This window comes from Erinaceus europaeus, chromosome 5 (genome assembly GCF_950295315.1).
Source record: "Erinaceus europaeus chromosome 5, mEriEur2.1, whole genome shotgun sequence".
Lineage (NCBI taxonomy): Eukaryota > Metazoa > Chordata > Mammalia > Eulipotyphla > Erinaceidae > Erinaceus > Erinaceus europaeus.
The window spans coordinates 21320916-21345726 of NC_080166.1; the positions used below are offsets into that span (position 1 = coordinate 21320916).

Sequence of the window (24811 nt, forward strand, 5' to 3'; positions counted from 1 at the left end):
CCTTCATAAGGAATCCCAGTTCGAGCCCCCAGCTCCCCACCTGCAGAGGAGTTGCTTCATAAGCAGTGAAGCAGGTCTACAGGTGTCTATCTTTCTCTCCCCTTTCTGTCTCCCCCTCCTCTCTCCATTTCTCTCTGTCCTATCCAACAACAATGACATCAATAATAACTACAACAATAAAACAACAAGGGTAACAAAAGGGAATAAATATAAAAATTTTTTAAATCACCCTATTTTTCTTCATATGTATGGATCCGTGTACAATGGCATACTATAAAGATGTACACGGCATATATGTGCGATCCATGAGTATATAGACGGATAGTTCATATGTGATTAAATTTAAATATTGGATATAAATATAATCATATAGTGTTCCATATATAAATACATTTCTGTATATAATTTTACTTCCTGATATAGTCAATAACCATAATGGTATATGCAGTGTGCTTACATTATGCAAATGATATAAATATAACTTTAATTTAATTTCTATATATATATATATTATATGACATACAATGAGATTATATAATCCCACCATTATACTTTCATACAGTTTTACATACTTTGTCATAGATGTAAAAAGTAATTTAAGTTTGATAAGAATTTTTTGTTTTATCGTTGCTGGGCCTGTAACTCTGGGTTAAATTTTTCATAGAGAAAGAGAAACATACAGAGGTAGAGAAAGAAATTGCAGTGCCAAAGAGTCCCTCAGTGCAGTGGTGCATAAAATCTGAACCTGGTTGTGTGGATGACAGAGAAGGCACCATCCAGGGCAAACTATCTTTCCATCCCAATCAGAATTGTAAAACAAATTTTGTATAAACTCTTTCATTTATCTATTTTGAATTATTCATAGTGAATTCATTTTCTGAGTTATTTCTTATTTTATGATGGAGAGGCTGGAGCCAAGATGGTGGCTTGGAAACAACATCTGGAGTGAGCTCTGCAAGGAAGCTGCTTTCAACCTGGGAATCTCAGAAGAGGGTATGAGTTTTGGGCCTGTGGTGGAGGGAGAACAGGGGGTGTCAGGGTGACCCCCAAAGAAGGTCCTGTAACCCACTCTTGGGCTGGCATATTGAGGCTGAAAAGGACAAAGGAAATGGATTTTTGACTTGGCTATATCTTCACTCACTCACCCCTCCCACCCCAAAACCAGCCCCCACTGCTGCCTGGCCAGCTGCCCCTGGCAGGATTCTTGCTGAGCTAACCTCTTTATCAAGATTCCTGGCTCAGCAGGGTGCCAACCTAGGAGGGAAGATAACTTCCCCATGCAAAGCCTTTTTTTTTTTTTTGAAAGGGACTGAAGCTCTTTCTGAGTGACAGAATACCTGACCAATCAGGGCCTCAGCCCTGCCTGGGAAAGACTACCTATTTACCTCTGGAGTTTTTTTGATAGTTACTTCTTGTAATTGTTTGTCTTTCCTCGGTTTAGGAAGAGGATCAGGCTGTGCATAGCCAATCTGGAGCGATCTAAGCTGCAGACTGACTAATATTACTATTATTATTATTACTATCATCATCATCATTATTATTATTATTATATGAGCATATCTCTGTTCCCTCCTCTACAGGTTGACCAAAATTACTTGGTGTTGCTTTTTTCATTGATAGGTGACCGAGTGTGCTATCCATTGTGAGAGGAACTTGCTTTTCTCTCTCTCTTTTCTTTTTTTTTTTTTAGAATTTATTTATTTATTAATAAGAAATACAGGAGGAGAGAGAAAGAACCAGACATCACTATGGTACATGTGCTGCCAGCGATTGAACTCAGGACCTCATGCTTGAGAATCCAATGCTTTATCCACCGCACCACCTCCTAGACCTCTCTCTCTCCCTTTTATTCACCTTTCTTTTTCTCTCCTCCAAGCTATATCCGAAAAAATCTCTTTCATTTCACTACTTTGTTTTTCCCTTCTTCTATTTCTTTCTTTATTCATTGGCACTGTTTGTTGGATTATCCTGTGGAGGAAGTCTGACTTGGAGTGGCGTGTCTCTCTCTGTGTCTTTTCTCCTTTTCTTCGTCCTCTTGCTATCTCTAGAATGTATAGTGGACACTTGATTTGCATAAGTTTCTATTCTTGTTTTGTCTTTCTTCCTTTCTTTTCTTTTCTTTTTTTTTTTTTTTTGGTTTTGTTTGTTTTTGTTCTTGGACTGGTGGTGTTCAGATAATTGGTTTTGGTTGAACTGCATCGATCTTTGCTTCAGTTGCTATTATTGTACTTTCTGAGGTTTGTGACTGCATTTGTGAAAAGACTTTAGTGTGGCTTATGCTCACAGCACAACAAATGAAGAACAACAAGACAGAAAAACACAAGCCACATCAATTAAAAAAAAATTGTTAAGTCAAAAGCAAATAAAACTGCTACCACAGTGAATCAGGACAGGAGCCCAGAAGAAACCCCAAATAAATCACAAGTAACTATAGATAAAAAAAAAGTATCCAAACAGTAATAGACCTATTAATCACAGAAATGAAGACAACTATTGAGGAAAAGGCTATCAGAAATAGAGAAACAACAGATGAGACCCTCAAGGAAAATACTAGCTACCTTGAGGTAATTAGAGAACTGAAAGCTGAAATAGCTGAGCTAAAAAGACAACTAGCAGAACAACCTAATATTGTAACTGAACTGAAGAAGAAAGTGGAGGGAAAGGGAAACAGATTAGCAGAAGCAGAAAACAGAATTAGCCAGACAGAAGATGAGCTAGAAAAAACTAAGAAAGAGGTAAAAGAGCTCAAAAAGAGATTTAGAGACACTGAAAACAATAATAGAGGCATACATGATGATCTCAAAAGAAGTAACATTCACATAATTGGCCTACCAGAGGAAGACAGGAAGGGGAAGTAAACATCATAGAAGAAAACTTCCCATCCCTAAATAACAGAAAGGACTTAAATATTCAAGAGTCCCAGAGAGTCCCAAACAGAATTAACCCAGACCTGAAGACATCAAGACACATCATAGGTATAATGAAAAGAAGAAAGGATCCTAAAGGCTGCAAGAGAAAAACAAAAAGTCACATACAGGAGAAAACCCATTAAGACTATCAGCTGACTTCTCCACTCAAACTCTAAAAGTCAGAAGAGAATGTCGAGATATCTATCGAGCCCTGAATGAAAAAGGGTTTCAACCAAGGATAGTATATCCTGGTATACTTTCATTCAGACTACATGGAGGGATCAAAACCTTCTCAGACAGGCAACAATTTAAAGAGACAACCATCACCAAGCCAAAGAGGTTCTAAAAGACCTCCTATAAACAAGAACATCACCATTCTTGCCATATATCAGAGTAAATAAAAAAATGTTGAATAATGGCATTGTAATACCTTAAATCCATAATATCAATAAATGTCAATGGCTTAAATTCACCCATCAAAAGGCACAGAGTAGGAGTATGGATCAGAAAACATAACCCAACCATGTGCTGCTTACAAGAATCCCATCTGATCCAACAAGACAAACACAGACTTAAAGTGCAAGGATGGAAAACCATCATACAGGTTAATGGACCACAAAAAAGAGCAGGAACAGCCATTCTCATCTCTGACACAATAGGCTTTAAATTAAATAAAGTAATAAAAAATAGACAAGGCCATTATATAATGATCAGAGGATCAATCAATCAAGAAGATTTAACAATTATTAACATCTATGCACCCAATGAGGGCCCATCTAAATACATCAAACACCTGTTGAAAGAACTACAAAAATACACCATTAGTAACACAATACTAGCAGGAGACTTCAACACCCCACTCTCACAATTAGACAGGTCAATTAAGAGATCAACAAAGAAACAGAATTAAATGAAGAGATAGACTGACTAGGCATCCTGGATATTTTCAGAGTTCACCCCAGAAAAACTGGAATTCACATTCTTTTCAAATCTTACTTTATAAAATAGTCTTCATTATATACTGAAAATACACTCTGATGATTTTTATCTTTTATTCTCTTACATGGGATGTATGGCCATTGTATGACCCTCAAGTGTGTTCACTAGCTCCCTTACAGACGGATGCACATGTCTTTTCTGGAAGAATTTATAGACTTATTTATTAATGAGTCACTTTAACTCTACTCTGTATAAATCCCACCCCCACACTTTCTTTCTTTCTGAAGCTTGCTCCACAACCTACACGATGACCAAACGTACATCTCACCTTTCTTTCTTAATTTATTTATTTACCTCCAGGGTAAAATGGGGCTAGGTGTCTGCATTATGAATCCACTGCTCCTTGAGGCCATTTTTTGCTGTTGTTCTTATTGGATAGAAGAAAGACAGATTGAGAGAGGAGGGGGAGACAGAAAGAGAGACTCCTGCAGACCTGCTTCACAATTTGTGACGTGTCCCCACTGCAGGTGAGGTGCTGGGGGCTCAAACACAAATCCGTATGCTGGTCCTTGCCCACAGTACTCTGTGTGTTTAACCAGGTACACCACCACCCGGCCTGCTACATTGCACCTTTCTATTCATTTGCTCTTGTGATTTTTCACAATGTTCAATAACTTTTTCTGTAATGCTTCTTCAGGAAAGGTACAGAGAGGAAACTGCATTTGACTCCAAAAAGAATGTATCATTTCTCTTTCACTGTTTTTTATTTCTTTGTTTCTTTGGTTTTGTTTTATGAGCAGAGCCTCACACACAGGAATAATTCTACTGCTCCAGGGCCACTTGGTTGTTGTTGTTCAGACGGAGAGACAGACAGGACAGCTGTGGAGCTAGCACTCCATGGGGCACCAGGAGTCAGATTGAGGCCATGTACATGTCAAGGCATGGACCTTTCCTCTGGGCCAATATCATTGTTTCTTTTGTGGGATCCCAAAGCAAGTATTAACTCTCAGAAATCAACATATTCAGATCAAATGAATAAAAGACAATTTGGAGAAGAAAAAAAAGTTGATGCTAATCAAAACAAACAGATGGGAGGACTGAGGGTGAAGCTGAACTTGCTCACAGCCTTCAGGAATCTGTAAGTTGGATATCTAAGTAATGATCAATTTGTTCCAGTTACTAAATTATGGTGCTCCTTTTCTCCACACATACAAGACAGAATCTTAAATAAAAATAATTAAGAAATGTCCAGAGCACTCTACATTGATGCATATTCATCTCTCCATATTTGGAGAAATATTCATAATACCAAAAGAAAATATAATTTGTACAACACATCTTAATAGCCTTGCTAATGCAAGATGATTTCAGACATTGAATTTCCTTTACTGCCTATCCTGAGGACATAGTTTTCATTTTTTTCCCCTCATTTAAATTTTCTCTACTTCCTAGTAGTCACAGCCATTCTCTTAAATATGTCTGTCAAGTAAGATTTCTCCTAAAAAGCTGCCCAAGAGCATATTACATGTACATTTCTTATTTAAATAGATGCTTCTGAATAAATTCAAAGTGTGTTATTTGTCCATATGGCTTACTTTTAAATACAAGCTATTCACAGATCATAAGACATTAACATCAAACCAACTTTGAATGCTGATGTGCAAGCTGCTTAGGGTACATAAGGATAACCAGAACTACTCAGGTCTGTCCCATATCAAGCAAAGCAAAACCCATATCAACTGCACAGAGATAGATATATATGTATCCATGTTCACCTTCATTGTCCTTCAAAGTGAAGTTTGGGTTTATAGACCGGCTTTCGTCAAGAAAGAAGTTAAATCTTGGTCCATTGGCAAAATCATCTTTATCAGTAGCACTGATGGTATGAATCACCTAAAGAGAAAAGCAGATACTAAATAGTTTGTTTGTCTTAGCCCCCTTGATTTTCCTGATAACGTTTCAACTACTAACAACAGAATAATTTTTACAAGGCATCTTTATCCTCCTTGAGTGTTTTTCAGTTTTGTCTTACTAAAAGAGGACCAATTAGTTTCCTCTTACTTGCTTTCGATGTGAGGAAACAGATCATGGGCATAATATCTAATCATTCAGACTTTGTCTTCAGGCACAGGACAGATATTTTTCCCCCTTTATAAGTCACTGCACTTTGGGGCTAATTAGTTGTGCGATTGTGTGTGAACACCTGTTTGGGGAGACATGAAGTATTGTTTGTACAAATATAAGTATCCCAGTGCTGATGTAAAACAGCCTTGCAATAAACGTTGGTCTCAGTCAGGAAATGCAAAAGCCTTGGAATCTTATGTCATTTTACTGTTTCAAGGGCCCTTTGAGATCATGAGGCAACCCTGTGTTTTAGAAATGAGAAATCTGTATCCCAGAAGGATGATGATAGATCTCAGATCAATACACTTGTGGCAGAGGCAAAGCCAGGCCCCCTCAACTGCCCTGAGTAGTTCTTATCTGTAGTGACTGAGAGAAATCAATTCCCAAATTTGGATTTTATTCACATTAAGGAGCAAAGAAAGTTCAACTCTATAAATAAAATATTCCAGGTGGCCCAGAATACAAATTCCAACAGCTATAGTCACTGCATTACCCTTTCTTAAATAAAAAATAAATTTAAAAAAAAAAGAAAAGAAATATACCAATGCATTAACATGGCAAGCCTCTGAAAAATTAATATCCTATGCTTATGTGTTCTTCTTCCAATCTTTCCTTAGAGGCATTAAAAAGACAATCTATATACAAAGAATGCTTCCTGAAGCTAGGGAGGTGGTTCAGCAGGTAAGGGTAGGTCTTAGACCCATTGCAGGTACATATCAGGGAACTGTGCTCTAGTCTCTCTCAAACTCATAAAATAAGTCTCTCTCTCAAGACAGGCTGGGAGTATGGATTGACTTACAGATGCCCATGTTCAGCAGAGAAGCAGTTACAGAAGCCAGACCTCCCACGTCCTACACCCCGTAATGATCCTGATTCCATGCTCCCAGAGGGACATAAAGAACAGGAAAGCTATCAGGGGAGGAGACGGGATACGGAGTACTGGGAGTGGGCACTGTGTGGAGTTGTACCCCTTTTATCCTATGGTCTTGTCAATGTTTCCATTTTATGAAGAAAAAATAGAATAAAAAAATAAGTCTCTCAAGGCAGAAATTGAAGAGCACCATTTCCAACAATAAAGCAATTTGAAGACAAACAAACCAACAAAAAACATTGCTAGTAGTTTCTCTGTTTATTTCCAGAAGGCTGAGATACTCTCTCGATCTGAGAAGATATAATCAATTTTTTTCCACAGCTTTCTAATTAGGAAATAGAATTTCCATTTACTCTTTGCTGACATGTCTATCAGAAAATATATCTAAAAAGTCAAAGTTTTATGGCTTTTGTTAAGATATAAACTTTCAGACACCGAGATAGTTGTCATAGTTCCATCCATGGGCTTTTTCTACATTTTTGTTAAAATGGTGGTTCTTCTACCCTACTGGGACCCAGACAGTCTGTAGGACCAAGTGTTTGGATGTGTTCAATCCATACTTTTTGTTTTCTGACTCTGATTTCATCTAACTGAAACGAGGTGTTCTCTATCATATACACACCATGTAATTAGCATATAAAGCATATATATTTTTAATTTTATTAATTTTTAATTGGACCATAAATACAACTGATAATAGCTCATTAGTTAAACAAGCTTGATTTTCCCAATACCGTAAAATTTCTATTAACCACTTAACATTTTCATACAAAATCCTGTTCCTTTTGAAATAGTTTATTTATTTATTTACTTATGTATTTATTATTTATTGAATAGAGACAGCAATTGAGAGGGAAAGAAGTGATAGAAAGTGTGTGTGTGGAGGGAGTTGGGCGGGAGCACAGCTGGTTAAGTGCACATGGTGTAAAGTGCAAGGAATGGTGTAAGAATCCCGGTTCGAGCCCCCGGCTCTCCACTTCACAAATGGTAAAGGAGGTCTACAGGTGTCTATCTTTCTCTCCCCCTCTCTGTCTTCCCCTCCTCTCTCCATTTCTCTCTATCCTATCCAACAACAACAACATCAATAACAACAGTAATAAGTACAATAATAAAACAACAAGGGCGACAAAAGGGAATAAATAAATAAATATTTTTTAAAAAAAAAGAAAGAGGGAGAGAGGAAAAGGGAGAGAAAGAGGGCAAGAGAGAGATTTACCACTTGCAACACTACTTTCCCCCACCAGATGGGGACTGCAAGGGTCATTTAACCCTGGGACCTTACACATGGTAATCTGCACTCACCCAAGGGTGGCGCCACCTGGCCCCTAATTATATCTTTTTTTTTTTTCTTCCATCAGATCATCTCTGGGGTATTGGTGCTTGCACTACAAATCCACTGCTCCTGAAGTCCATTTGTTCCTTTTTTTCCTTTTTTGCCCTTGTTGCCCTTGTTGTTATTGTTGTTATTGCTGTTGTTGCTGTTGGAACCATTGTAATGTGAGTGCTTTATTCCATGCACCATCTGAGAAGGAAGCACTTCCAAAAGACTTTTTGGGTTTTGTTGTTGTTGTTTAGTTTTTCCTTTGGTGGGTGCCACTAATATTTAGGAAGTTGTCTTTTATTTTTTTGCTATACAACAGTTACAGTTTTCGAATAGCAATTGCTAGACTTAATGCCCTTGAGGTTATATGACTGTCACAATAATAAACTTTAGTACAATCTGTGCGTAAGATCAATATTTAAGCTTTACATGTATGCTAAGTAATTACTTCTTACTTACTTCTATACTTTAAAAACTAAATTCAAGGGACTGGGTGGTTGCACACCCAGTAGACTGCACACATTACCATGCACAAGAGCCCAGGTTCAACCCCCTACCACCATCTGCAGAGGGGAAGCTTCTGAAATGTGGGAGCAATGTTGCAGGTGTCTCTCCTTTTCTGTCTCCCTACACCTTTTTTTCACTAACTCTTTATCATAGAAACGAGGAGGAATTGGTAAATGGAAGCCATCCCTGTGCAGTCAACAAGTCCAGCAATAATACTTGTGACACACACACACAATCATATTTAGAATCAGCACTGGTTTTAATATTGTATGATCTCTGATATCACTATCAAATAATTGGATGCTCAATGTCACTTGAGCTTCTGTTTCTGACTTTTTCGCTGAGATGAATTTTAAGTTTGCGTTTGGGGAGAGATACAAAGTAAATTTTACTGTGTTGAGTATTGTGCCCATATTTATATACATCGTTGTCAATCTTTGTGATCAATTGTATAAGTAATCCATTACACAGGAAAATGGCCTGAATCTTTCTGTTATTTAATTTTGTAGTCTTTGGCTCATTTCACATTATGTTTATAGCATTTTTAGAGAAGTGTCCTCTGCTGTGAGGCAGAGTTGGAATTGGGAGTCCTATTTAAATAATCACTTGTGAAATAGATTTTCTGGGGCATACTTGTATTGCCCAGCTGTAGCTCCTCCTTCATATGACAGTTGCTATTAGAATTACAAAAGTTTCTATTATGGATGGTATGCATTTAGTTAGAGCACCCTTTGGCTGTGGTGAAGAGACTGCTCTTCTAAGAAAACCAGACCTTTAAGACACATGGAGCAGCAAAGTTCAGGTCAATTCAAGTATGAATAAAAACTGCAACAATATGTTTCTTAGAGTCAATATATTTTCCCATTCTGGGAATAGCAGAGTCCTTTAAGTACCAGGTCCGAAAAGATGCTAAAAAAAAAAAAAAGAAATCATGCATGAAATTTGAAGTCAATTTCTAACTCAGACTTGAATTCAACACTGTTGGACATGCCCAAACCTGAAGTCTTTGAAAAAATAAGTCAAGAAAATGCATTATTTTATATCCATATTAATTTTGACTCTGTTTCCTACAGCAATGTTTTATTAAAAATAAACTTAGAAAGCATTATATATTATAACATATATAATATTATATGGTTATAATATGCAAGGACCCTAATTCCAGTGAGTATCAGCTCTCCACCCACAGGGGGAAGCTTCACTAGTGGAGAAGCAGGTCTTCAGATATCTATTTCTCTCCATAGTTTTCTCCCACTCCTGTCTCAATTTCTCTCTGTCCTATCAAATAAAATAGAAAAAAAAAGTGACTTAGAAATGTATCCCTTTCTTGGCTTTTCATGTGAAGAAAATACAGTAACAGACATTGAAAGGATTTGGGAGATTTATCTGTTTTTGTGCTCACAGAATCTCAGGATGGAAGAAAATTTTTTCTTCATTACACAGATTAAGAAAGTTCTTTGCAATGTCATGGGGATCATTACTTAGAAACCTTCAGAGCTGAGAATGGTAGCATAGAGGCAAAATGGAAAGAGACTAGTCAGTCAGATGATGTTGTGAGATATAAGAGCTAGAATGAGTGTCTGGGTGAACTTTCTCTTGAGCAAGAAATGGGTAATTTGTGAGGGCAATAGAAAAAATGATGGTTCTACTGGTGACTTCTGATGGCAACATGACAATGCAGGGCCAGAAAATGTCAGAGGAACTTTGGGTTGCTTTTATAAATCTGTAAAGAAAATTATTGTCCAGGTGGGGCTACAAAGCAGCAGCATGTGTTTCTCTCCTCTCTTCTCCTCTTCTGGGTCAACTAGGAATACCAAAGGAGACCACCTGGGACCGCAACAAGACAGGACTAGAACGACTTTAGGAACCCACCAAATCACCAGTGAGTGCAAACACATGCAGCTCATGAACAGAGAGGAGCCTAGGGAGAAATTAAGTGGCTGATAACAGTCCAGCAGTTTACCAGTTGAGACACAACCTGCAGTCCATTTCACCAACAAAAAGACAACTGAAGGGAGGAGAGGACTCCTCTAAGACTCACCAAATGCAACTGTGAGTCTCCATTGCTACTGCCCTCAGTCTGAAGCAGCAGCAGGGAGGCTTTGTACTGACACCAGGGGACAGAGAACTAACCAGGAAACTCATGAGAAGATCTATACCTCAGTGGCCTAGTGGTGGGGCTGTAAGAGTATCTTTGCATAACCACTGGGTTATCTCTACCACATCCTGCTTTATCTCTTGGTCAGGAGTCAGTGATTAAGCTAAGAAACCATGAAAGATGATGAATGACATAGTGGGGGTTGTATTGTTAAATGGGAATCTGGGGAATGTTATGCATGTACAAACTATTGTATTTACTGTTGAATGTAAAACATTAATTCCCCAATAAAGAAATAAATTATTAAAAAAAAAACTAGAATAAAAAAAAAAAGAAGCCTACTTATAGTTTAAAAGCCCTCAGGCTCCTATAGCCTACAGGGAAGAAAAAGAACAAAAGAAGCTTTTAAGCCACTGTGCTCCAACTCAGGGATTAAAATAATATTGAAACAACTGTCAATTTCCACAACTGTGAACCCTTTAATTATCTTATTTAGACACAAGTCAATCCAGGCAACAATGATCAGTAATTTGAAACGTACTGAGAAAGGGACATCATAACATACTATATAAAATGGTTAAGCCAAAAAGAAGAAATATTTGCCAACCAGATACAGAAGTATATTAAAAAGATCATTCATCATGACCAAGTGGGGTTTATCCCAGAAATTCAAGATTGGTTGAATATACATAAATCAGTCCATTTGATCCATCACATCAATAAAAGAAAGACCAAAAACCACATGGACATATTAATAGATGCAGAGAAAGCCTTTGACAAAATTCAACATCCCTTTATGATCAAAACACTACAAAAAATGGGAATAGATGGAAAATTCCTGAAGATAGTGGAGTCTATATATAGCAAACCTACAGCCAACATCATACTCAATGGTGAAAAACTGGAAGCATTTCCCCTCAGGTCAGTTACTAGACAGGGCAGTCCACTATCAACATTACTATTCAACATAGTGTTAGAAGTTCTTGCCATAGCAATCAGGAAGGATCAAGGGAAAAAAGGGATACTCTCCCTATTTGCAGATGACATGATAATATACATAGACAAACCTAAGGAATCCAGCAAGAAGCTTTTGGAAATCATCAGGCAATACAGTGAGGCGTCAGGCTACAAAATTAACATTCAAAAGTCAGAGGCATTCCTCTATGCAAACACTAAGTGAGAAGAAGTTGAAATCCAGAAATCAATTACTTTTACTATAGCAACAAAAACTATAAAATATCTAGGAATAAACCTAACCAAAGAAGTGAAAGGCTTGTATACTGAAAATTATGAGTCACTACTCAAGGAAATAGAAAAAGACACAAAGAAGTGGAAAGATATTTCATGTTCATGGGTTTGAAGAAGTAATATCATCAAAATGAATATACTGCCCCGAGCCATATACAAATTTAATGCTTACCCATCAAGAGCCTAACAACATTTTTCAGGAAAATAGAACAAATGCTACAAATGTTTATCTTGAATCAGAAAAGTTAGATAAGTAAATAAATAAAATGTAATAAAAAAACTTAAAAGAAATGAAACAGTATATAAATTAATAGCATATTAAAATATATAAATATCTAGAAATAAATAGTATATTTTGGAAGTATTAATTACATGGTTATACATAGCATCCTTTTGTCATGTGAGTGCTTAGCCAGGTGCGCCACCTCCTGGCCCCCTAGCATCTTTTTGTGAAATTTCTTTCCCCAATAAAGAAATAATAATAATAATAAAGATATGTGTACACAGATCTTTTTGGATGGCTGTGTTGGTTTCCTTAGGACATATCCCCAGGAGAGGAATTGCAGAATCTTAGGGTAAGATCATTTCTAGCCTTCTGAGAGTTCTCCAAATTGTTCTCCACAGAAGTTGGACCAATGTACATTCCCACCAACAGTGCAGGAAGGTTCCTTTGACCCTACAACCTCTCCAGCATTTGCTGCTGCTACCTTTTCTGATGTATGACATTCTCACAGGAATGAAGTGGTATCTCATTGTTGTCTTTATTTGCATTTCTCTGACAATCAAAGACTTGGAGCATTTTTTCATGTGTTTCTTGGCCTTTTGGATCTCTTCTGTGGTGAATATCCTATCCATGTCCTCTCTCATTTTTGAATGGGATTATTTCTTTTTCTGTTTTTGAGTTTGGCAATCTCTTTATATATTTTGGTTACTAGCCTCTTGTCTGATGTATGGCATGCAAAATCTTCTCCCATTCTGTGAGGGGTCTCTTTGCTTGCATAGTGGTTTCTTCTGCCATGCAGAAGCTTTTTAATTTGATGTAGTACCATTGGTTTATGCTTGCCTTAGTCATCTTTGTAATTAGATTCATTTAATTGAAGATGTCTTTGAAATTTATACAGAAAAGAGTTCTGCCAATATTTTCCTCTTAGTATCTAATAGTTTCTGGTCTAACACCCAAGTCCTTGATCCACTTGGAATTTACTTTTGTATTTGGTGAAATATAGTGGTTGATAATATCAAAGACATAAAGGTTCAAGAAGCTCAGAGGGTCCCAAACAGAATTAACCCAGACTTAAAGACACAACATATTTATTATGAAAAGGAATAAGGATAAAGAAAGGATTCTAAAGGCTGCAAGAGAAAAACAAAGAATCACCTACAGAGGAAAACCCATAAGATTAGCAGCAAACTTCTCCACGCAGAAAACTTCTCCACACAAACACTACAGGCTAGAAGAGAATGGCAAGATATCTATCGAGTGCTCAATGAGAAAGACTTTCAGCCAAGATTACTGTATGCTGCTAGACTGTCATTCAGTCTATATGGAGGAATAAAAACATTCTCAGAGAAGCAAGAGTTGAAGGAATCAACTATCACCAAGCCTGCCCTGAAAGAAGTTCTGAAAGGTCTCCTATAGTAAGTCACATCACCATCAATATGCCTTATATCAGTACACTCTAAAATAATACAATATAATTGCATTAAAATATCTTCAATCTATAATATCATTAAATGTCAGGGGCCTAAATTCACCTATTAAAAGGCACAGAGTAGAAGGATGGATCAGAAAATACAACCCAATCATATGTTGTCTGGAATCTCACCTAACTCAACAAGACAAACACAGACACAAAGTGAAAGGATGGAAAACTACCATGCAAGCAATTGGACCACAAAAAGGGGCAGGAACAGCTATGCTCACATCTGACATGATAGACCTTAAAATAAATAAAATTTAAAAAATATGAATAGATATTATTTAGTGCTCAGAGGATCAATCAAGAGGACTTAATGATTATCAACATCTATGTATCCAAAGAGAGGTCATCTAAATATATCAAACATCTACTGAATGAGCTACAGTAATATATTAATAGTAACACAGTAATATTAGGGGACTTAAACACCACAGTCTCTCAGCTTGACAGATCATCCATGCTGAAAATCAGTAAAGAAATGAAGGAGCTCAATGAAGAGATAGATTAAACTAGAACTGTTGGACATTTTCAGAGTAGAAATGTGGTTTCACTATTTTCAGCCCATCTTGGATAGAGTTTGAAGAAATCATGTTAAGTGAAATAAGTTAGAAACAGAAGAATGAATATGGGATGATCTCATTCTCAGGCAGAAGTTGAAAAACAAGATCAGAAGAGAAAACACTAAGTAGAACTTGGACTGGAGTTGGTGTATTGGGGTGATGGGGGGAGTTCAGGTGCTAGAACAGGATGGCAGAGGACCTAGAAGGGGTTGTATTGTTGTGGGAAAAATGAGAAATGTTATGCATGCACAAGCTATTGTATTTACTGTCAGCTGGAAAATATTAATCCCCCAATAAAGAAATAAATTTTTTAAAAGCTGGGGAAATAGCATAATGGTTATGCAAAAGACTTTCATGCCTAAGGCTCTACAGTTCCAGGTTCAATCACCAGTACCACTATAAACCAAAGCTAAGTAGTACTCTCTTTCTGGTCATTCTCTCTCTCACACTGTTGTCTTTCTGTATCCCTCGCAATTTATGACTGTTTCAATCCAATAAATAAAGATAAAAAAAATTAAAGAAAAACCTCTAAACTTCCATTTGTAAAGTTGAAAATAATTGAATGCTGTATGAACTTGGAAGAGACAGCCTAACCTCAAGTGAAAACAAAGTCTTGATTGAAAGTCCACGTATAGTCTAGTTTGACCTCTGCAAAGCTAGGAACAGATACTTGCCTTACAGAAACAGTGACACAACAAATTAGTATTGTTCTAAGTGACTTATGTATTGCATTATACAATAGAGAAGACAAAGGCATATCCTCTTATAGTTCCTCACTTTCAGGACCCTCAACCACATGGCCCTTTCTTCTGCATTACTGGACTCCATTAATTTATTACATTCTACATGCCAGTTCATATCTAATGTTCAAGTTCACTCCTTTCACTCCCTCAGCCCCCATACAGACACAATTTCCTTGCTGTTGAACCAATCATCTTAAAGTCCTATTATCACTCACTTTTCAACTGTACATTACTTCCCACTCTTCAAACAGACCATAGCAAGCCCAACTCCCATATCTTGTCTATCTACCCTCTGTTTCCTTCTTACTTAATACAGAGATAACAGACAAAGCATTCAAAACACCAACACTGGCATAACAAATGCATGTGTGAATGACTTAAATTTTTGAATTGCAGTTGGGAGCTAGAGAGTATTTTCTGATTCTTTCTTCTTTTTTTAAAGATCTATTTCGCACTTAGAGCTTTATATAAATATTCTCATGGAACACAGAAATAACACTGCGGGATTTTGAGGATTATACCTAAGAATAACAGAGATAGAATTGCTTGTATTTTTTTTCTCTTCAATGATAAGGAGGAAACAATTAACTTACCTGGCCAGGCTTAGAATTCTCACAGACAACAATATCATATTCCCTGGCAAGTTCCGGTGGATTGTCATTGACATCCAGAACTCGAATACCCACTGTGACATGGCTCAGCAAACCAGGATTGTCTACAAGACATACAGAGATGTATTTAGTATTTCTATGCACACTTTAGAGGTTTGCTTTAAAATAAATCCCCTTAATACTGTAGCTTGTCACTAGCTCCATATGCTGTTGCAGGACTATTGGCAAAAGACAACTTTATGAAGGCACTCTTTGCTAGAACTCATTAACTTACAGAAAAATGAAAAATGAACACCGAGGCGTGACATGAATGCTAAAATGATATTTTGTCCTATCAAGGAAATTACATGTTACTCAGAAACTGGAATGGGAGAAAGTCGTCAGAATTTGTATACTGTCAGAGTGCAAGAGATGAACAATTGGTTTCATATTTAATCTAAGAAAGGCACAGCAGTCGGCAAAACACACACAGAGAAAACATCACATGCTCTTTATAATGTTCAAGGTATCAAATCTAAATAAATATGGGGAAAATAGAAAGCATACTTCTTTACAAAAAAAGGCATAATTTTCTTCTTACAGGTTATATGCTGTTTGAGCTGTTAACTTCAACGTGAGGAGAAATAAAAGATAATTTAAGTAAAAACTTAGTGGAGATTTTTTTTTTCTTTATTGGGGGCATTATAGGTTTGCAGCTGACAGTAAGATGCAGTAGTTGGTATAATGTATCTCAGTTTTCCATGACATTAACCCCCCCACCTAGGTCATCCTTCACAGTGTAGAACTTATATGTAACTCCAATAGTAAAGCACATTATAATACATCTAATCTTTAATTCTTTAATATGGAAGAAAAAGACAAACATTTGGTTTACTTTGTATGTCCAAGATGTAGGTGGAGAATTGATAATGAGGAGCTGGGTGCTGATGCTACTGGTTAAATGAAGATGTTACAAATGCATAAGAAGCCAGGTTCAAGTCTCCAGTCCCCACCTGCTAGGGGACAGCTTTGCAAAGAGTGAAGCAGTATTGCAGGTGTCTCTCTTTCTCTTTACATCTCTATCTTCCTCTTCCCTCTTGATTTCCCTCTGTCTTTATCAAATAAATAAATAAGTGTTAAAAAAGAAGAGAGCTAATGATGCAAAAAGAAAACCATTTTCATTATTGATGTTTATATCATTATTCAAAAATAAATTTAAAATTAAGATTATAACAGACTATTGCACTTAAAGAGGCCTAGTAAAGATAAACAAATTAGACAAATTTATCAATTTCTCACAGAAGAACCTTTAGAAACTAAAAGTACCCATAATAAGAAAAAGGCTAGTATAGATATATTTACAGAAAATATTAAGAATGAAAAAAAATTATTGGATTAGAAATAAATGGTTATTTTTTAAAAAGAAAAGAAAATCTAGTTAGTATTACTAACTAAACTAATATATTTTATGCAAAATAACTCCAAAGAGAGAAAAATCAAATGTAAGTGGTCTTTATTTACATTTAAAGAAGTAGGCATTTTCAGTCTAATATATCCCCTTAGTAAAACAGAAAAAAAGTGGAAATCTTCATAGCTTGTTTTCTGTTGCTTGTAAAACTTTGATATTAATACAAGAAAATCCTAATAATTATAAATATTAAATTCAAATAGTCATATCAACTGTCAGCCCACTAATTCCATTATCCTGTCTGAGACTAGGCAAACAATTCCCATTAGTTTATTTTTAGGAATGCTAATTTAGTTCTGCCTTGAAGAAATGGGAAGGATGCGGGAGGAAGAAATGAAGGAGACATCGCCAGGTGGTGATGCACCCAGGTGACAGAACCATTATAACCTGCAAGGATCCAGGTTCTAGTTTCTGCTCCCTGCCTGTAGGGGGAAGCTTCACATTTGATGAAGTAGTAATTCTCCAAGTGTCTTTCTTTTTCTCCATTCCTATCTCACACTCCATGCTCAATTTTTTAAGGCCATAATAGAGAGAGAGAGAGAGAGAGAGAGAGAGAGAGGGAGGAAAGAAAAGAAAAATAAAACATAGTCACTCTAAATGGTAGATTTGCTGTGTGGATATCAAATTCCACTGATAACCCTGTTGACAATAAAATTATTGAAAAAAGGTCATAAAGGACAACAAATTTTATTTATTTACATATTCATTAAAAGAAAAATATGAAACATAAATGGTATCATGAAGTTAATGAATTAAAGAAGGGAGTTAAAAAGACATAATAGGGCAGGGCTATGAAGCAGCAGTAGCTGTGTTTCTCTCCTCTCCTCTCCAGGGTCAACTAGGAATACCAAAGGAGATCATCTGGGACCTCAGCAAGGCAGGATTAGAAAGACTTTAGGAACCCACCAAATCACTGGTGAGTGCAAATATGTGTGAGGAGCCTCAAGAGAGATTAAGTGGCTGGTAACAGTCTGGCAGTTTACCAGATGAGGCACCACCTCCAGTCTGTTTTCCAACAAAAAGACTACTGAATGGGAGAAGAGGATTCCCCTAAAACTTAGCTAATGCAACTGTGAGTCTCCATTGCTACTGCACTCAGAGGCTAGAGCAGCAGGGGGGAGGCCCTGTGCTGACACTGGAGGACAGAGAACTGACCAAGAAACTCAGGAGATCTACACCTTGGTGGCCTAGCAGTGGGACTATGTGGTGGGAGCCATAATTCTTTTTACTAGAGCAATAAAAACTATAAAATATCTAGGAATAAACCTAACCAAAGAAGTGAAAGACTTGTATACTGAAAATTATGAGTCACTACTCAAGTAAATTTAAAAAAATGCTACAAATATTTATCTAGAACCACAAAAGACCTAAAATTGCCAAAACAATCTTGAGAAGAAAGAACAGAACCCTCCTTGTTGGAGCTCATGTGGGTGGTCTCTCAGCTAGAAAGGTAAACTACTGAATTTCCATCACCAGTTCAAGAGACTGCGTGAAAAGAAAGAAACTCGGGGAGGATTCTGGTATGAACACACTCGTTTATTGGGGGTAAGGTTTGGATTGATATAGAAGGCTAGACAAAGAACAGTTTTCACATATTCAGAATTCACAGGTTTCTTAATGGTCAGCATGCCCCTATGGCAGGGGTTGGTATGACAAGAGTTGATACATAAAGATCAATACAATTAGTCTCCTGATGCAGGCATTTAATTATCCAAAGGCATTTGAGAGAAGAATAGGGGTTGAATCATTAAGGTGAGATAGAGAAGGAAGAACAAGGCTTTAAAGACATCAAAATGGCTACACAAAATAAAGTCTTGGGGGGCTTTTCACTTCTCTGGTGTTAGGAGTGTGTGACAGGATGTGCTCTTCCTTTGTGATCAAAAGGTGAAGTTGAATGTGTGAACTTTGAGTGAGTGCAACCACTTGGCTGACAGTAGGGGAGAAGGCAAATAGACTCTTTGTGGATTTCGGGAGTCTTACAGAGGGAAAGCTGAGTCTGACAGACTTTTGTCTCTTTGCTCATCTCTATGGAGAGAGGCTAACAAGAGAGATGTCTTTTCAAACCTCCATCCGTGAAGACGGGAGGAGCTTTACCAAACTTCCACATAGTCCCACACCTCCTCTCTCCATTTCTCTCTGTCCTATCCAACAACGACATCATCTATAACAATAATAACTGTGAGAATGTCACACATCAGAAAAGGTAACAGCAGCAAATGCTGGAGAGGGTGTGGGGTCAAAGGAAGCCTCCTGCACTGCTGGTGGGAATGTCAATTGGTCCAACCTCTGTGGAGAACAGTCTGGAGAACTCTCCGAAGGCTAGAAATGGACCTACCCTATGACCCTGCAATTCCCCTCCTGGGGATATATCCTAAGGAACCCAACACATCCATCCAAAAAGATCTGTGTACACATATGTTCTTGGCAGCACAATTTGTAATAGCCAAAACCTGGAAACAACCCAGGTGTCCAACAACAGATGAGTGGCTGAGCAAGTTGTGGTATATATACACAATGGAATACTACTCAGCTGTAAAAAACGGTGACTTCACCGTTTTCAGCCGATCTTGGATGGACCTTGAAAAAATCATGTTGAGTGAAATAAGTCAGAAACAGAAGGATGAATATGGGATGATCTCACTCTCAGGCCGAAGTTGAAAAACAAGATTAGAAAAGAAAACACAAGTCGAACCTGAAATGGAATTGGAGTATTACACCAAAGTAAAAGACTCTGGGGTGGGTGGGTGGGTGGGGAGAATACAGGTCCATGAAAAATGATGAATGAAATAGTGGGGGTTGTATTGCTAAATGGGAATCTGGGGAATGTTATGCATGTAAAAAAAAAAAAAAGAAGTAGAAACGCAAAGCAGAAATTGACTGAGTTTGGAGTATGGCACCAAAGTAAGAAAGCAGAAGTATACTAGAGTTTGCAGTGAGTACCTCCCTAATACTTCCTCTCCACTTTTCCAAGCTTTGGGTCCATGATTGATCAACAATTTGTTTGGCTTTGTATGTTAACTCTCTTTTCAGTCACCAGGTTCCAGGTGTCATCAGGATGCCGACCAGACTTCCCTGGATTGAAGACACCACCAATGTGTCCTGGAGCTCAGCTTCCCCAGAGACCCATCCTACTAGGGAAAGAGAGAGGCAGACTGGGAGTATGGACCGACCAGTCAACGCCCATGTTCAGCAAGGAAGCAATTACAGAAGCCAGACCTTCTACCTTCTGCAACCCACAATGACCCTGGGTCCATGCTCCCAGAGGGATAGAGAATGGGAAAGCTATCGGGAGAGGGGGTGGGATATGGAGATTGGGCGGTGGAAATTGTGTGGAGTTGTACCCCTCCTACCCTATGGTTTTGTTAATTAATCCTTTCTTTAATAAAAAAAAAAAGAAAAAAGAAAAAGAAAAAAAAAAACAATAATAACTGCAACAATAAAACAACAAGGGCAACAAAAGGAATAAATACTAAAAAATGATTTAAAAAAATTTTTAAAGTATGGGATACATGTTCAATGGAATATTATTCATCAGTAAAAAATAATATTGTCCTTTGGGATGAATTGATGGAATTGGAGAAGATTATGCTTGTGAAGTAAGAATGTAAAGGACAACTACAAAATTATTTCACTCATACGGCAATTATAAAGAATTAAACTTAGGAATATTGGCGAGAGGTCAACATATATCTAAGACTGGGAGAACTATAGTGGTTATCTGAAAGATAGGGATGGAGACACAGATGTTTGGTGATGAGAGTGGTGAGAAACTATATTCCTAACAAAAAAGAAAGAGTAAAGGAAAGAAAGAAAGCAAGAAAGAAAGGAAGAAAGAAAGGACAGAAGGAAAGGAGAAAGACAGAGATCTGGGAGATGTTATGTATGTACCAACAATTGTACTTATTGTAAACTGTTAATCCCCTAATATTAAAAAAAAAAATACATTTTTAAAAAAGAGAATAACAGTTCCACCACTTCTTCTTCTAGCGTTTGCTCTTCTTCCGTAGCCAGTCAACAGTGTCAGGTTGAGCCTGATGTAAAGTTTCGAGACCTCCTTTGAATCTGGAGAGGTGGCAGTCGTTGACTATGTGGGTCATAGTCTGTCTGGAGCCGCAGGGGCAGTTCGGGTCGTCTCTGGCTCCCCAGCGATGGAACATAGTGGAGCACCGGCCGTGGCCTGTTTGATAGTGATTGAGGAGGGCCCAATCATAACGTGCTAGGTCAAAGCCGGGTTGACGCTTGCAGGGGTCTGTGATGAGGTGTTGGTTCTTTACCTCAGCTGACTGCCAACTCTGTTTCCAAGAGTCTGGAACAGAGAAGTTCAATGTAGGCATAGGGGACCAGATTGGATGACGAGACGTCAAGCGTTGGACAGGGTGGGCGAAGATATCCGCATATATTGGCAGGTCTGGTCGAGCGTAGATGTGGGAAATGAACTTAGATGATGCCGCATCCCAACGAATTAGGCATTTATCCGGTAACAACAAGAGGAAACAGCACAGTCACAGATCAACATACAGAAAAATTTAATGTGAGGTAATGGCACTGCAGATCAGTAGGACAGTCGGAAAAGTACAGGATAATCAAGACACTGCTTTAGTAAAACACAATTCATCATCATCAAGTGGACCATATGTTACATTACAGCAAAAACACATTTTGAGAAATTAAAGGCAAAATTGCACATGCTAACATACATGTTAGTAAATATAGTTATAAGATATGCAAATGACTTTGCAACATAAAATGGACTAATCTTAAAGAAATCATTGAGGGAACTGGGTGGAAATGGCATGCACCCAGTTAGGTGAATATATTGCTAAGTTGAAGGACCCAGGTTTGACCTCCTTCTCCCCACTTGCATGAGGGATACTTCACAAGTAGTGAAGCAAGTCTGTAGATCTCTCTCTCTCTCTCTCTCTCTCTCTCTCTCTCTATCTTCTGTCCCTTCTCAATTTCTTTCTGTCCTGTTTAATAAAATGGAAAAAAAGGGGGGGATGGCTGCCCAGAGTGGTGGATTTGCAATTGGTGGCACTGAGTCCCAACTGCTGAGGCAAGAGAGAGAGAGAAAGAGAAAGAGAGAGAGAGGAATAAAGAGAGAAAGAAAATTATACATTCCATTATATACATTTGTGACCATTGTTATTTTTCTATATATAATACAAAGAGGAAAAGCAAGTCAAAATAAATGCAGATATTTGCAACATATGTAATCAACGAAAGAGCTAAATCTGAAACATGTAATTCAATGGACTGAGTCAAAGGAACAAATACATAAAATTGTCGAAATGTAATGACAACAAGTCAACAAAATCTCAAAAATGTCAATAAAATGACAGACATAAGGAAAAACCTTTAATGTTATCAATATTTAGAGATGCCTGTTAAAATAAGCTAGCACCAATGTTTCCATATGAGCTAGACTGATAATAATATTAAGAAATTGAACTAGACATTTCTAGGCACTAGACTGTGTACAGGACAATGGCAGGCCTATACATTAAAGTAATGAATGTGTCACAATTTTTACTCATGCAGTCCCATTTTCATGATTCAAGAATTGTACTGGCTTATAAATCTCAGATATATATCTATATCAAGAATTGTACTGGCTTATAAATCTCAGATATTTATCTATATCTATATCCATATCTATATATAATCTATATAATATATATATATATATATCCTTTTAAAGAGGAACAGGGGGATGATCCCCCCGGACCTACTGAGCAGTGTCCCTAACCCACTAATTTATTCTTTATTTCTTTCAAGAGAAGGAGAGAACACCAAAAACAGAGGTGAGAGACACCACAGCTTCACTCCACTACACGTGATGCCCCTATGTGGTTGTCTGGGTTTAAATTAAAAGTTTCAAGTATAGATAGAGGTTGTGTGGAGGGAAAATTCAGGACACAGAGGGTGCTGTGGAGTACATTTTGTTTTCACTAGGTTTACACACCTGAAACTGGGATGAACAGGAGCATACTTTGTTTCCACTGAGCTGGTCCATGTGGAAGAAAGCCTCATTGGGTTCCCTTTACCCTTTTTTTCTGCACTATATGAAGTGTGGGGGTGGGGTGGGGCTGGGGGTGTTTACTCCACGGGCCAATGAGAAGTGGCTCCAAGTGTGTGACCTAAGAATTGTTGTAAAGAAGAGGGACAAAGAAGGTTCTTGGGCCTTGGTTGTTTGCCTTGGGTTTTAGCCTGGGCTTTTCTTTTTGGCCCAGAGACCCTCCTTAAGTTTATCCCAAGCCTTTTAGTAACTCTATTTTGCGTGACTAATAAAGAAGTTATTTCAAAACCATATGTCTGAATGCTTGTCCTTTGAAATTCATTTCATCAGAGCAGAGACAAACCAAAACAGTCCAGCACTCTAGCTGCTGAGGGGAGGGAGAAGTCACTCTAGCTAGGAAGCTATCTCCCAGTCTTCCAGGAGAACTTCTGGAATATATACACAATGAGTGCAATCAAAAATAGGAAGTACAAGAAGAAGGTACAAGTAGCCGACAAACACCAGTCACTCAGTGGTATATTTATATCATAGGGGAAAAAAATTACAAGGTCATAGTGTAGTTCATTTGATCAATAAAATGTAGATTGAATTACTTTTTAAAAAAAATTTCTCAAAAAACTGCACCTAGTCATAATTTAATTTTGTAAAGCTAACCAACAAATACATAAAGTTGTAAAATTAACTGCTAGATTGTTTAGAATCATGTTCTTAAGTCATAATGGTTCATATGTATAGTCATATGCTAAAATCCACTATTACTATTTGTGATATTTCCTTTGTAGATACTGGATGCATCATTAAATATTAAAACATTTGTAATCAAGATTTTCTGTTGTTATATTCATATGTAATCACTGATAAGATCAGTATTAATTATCACTTTAAGTATTACAATGAAAACAACTTTATAATATATAGGCTAAATTTAATTTACCAAATTAAATTTATGTACAGGTTTATTTAAACATTCATTTGTATTTACAGTGTCATCTCAGTATAAAAGCACAATTGTACTACAATTAAAGTTAACTGATTGTAAGGGGAAGAGGATACAAGTCGCTGGGGCCATTCCCCAGTTCCCTCCCTTGGGGTTCTACACTGACTTCTACCTGGAAGAATCCTAAGAGACTCAGTCATGTTCCATGGAGAACATGAACATTTATTGGGAGAGAGTCAGGACAGAAAGGGGAAGAAAGGAGAAGTCATGTAGAGCCCAGAGAGAGATAGGAAGGCCCCACCCTGGCTCCCTGGGCTTCCAGGCTTTTTAGTCCCAGGGAAGAAGTGCAGGGCCCTCAGGGGCTGTGCTTCAGCCTTTGTCTTCAGGTGCTCACATTTGCATTTTATGGCCTTTGCCTTCAGGCAGGAAGGGAGTGCTGGCAGGAGGTTTGCTTCTGGTCCTGCCTAGGGTCCCTTCTCCTGACTTCCAGCAGGTTGCAGGGTGCAGGGTGCCACCTTCCAACAGTGACTACTACTTGATCATTTTATATTATCTACGCCAAATCATGTCTTGCGGATGTTTACCATACAGTCTCTTCGACCTTCTACAACTCCATTACTATTGGAACTATTCAGCTCGTCAACGTATATAAGCCTCCCAGTGCCTCATGGGATAATGAGGTCCTGCCTAGCCCGAATCACCCAGCCATTGGAGAATTTAATAGTCATCACCAAGACTGGGGATATTCCTCCACTAGTGCTGACAGCTCTATCTTAGCAG

At 37.7% G+C, this 24811-nt stretch overlaps 1 protein-coding gene across 1 annotated transcript in view; it reads right to left on the reverse strand.

Annotated features, from left to right (window-relative positions):
• The window catches only part of CDH18 (cadherin 18), a 550225-nt gene that overhangs the window by 34729 nt on the left and 490685 nt on the right, over positions 1-24811 (reverse strand). The window contains 2 exon segments of the mRNA XM_007532688.2: positions 5624-5741; positions 15614-15735. Coding sequence (XP_007532750.2) covers positions 5624-5741; positions 15614-15735 — 240 coding nt within the window.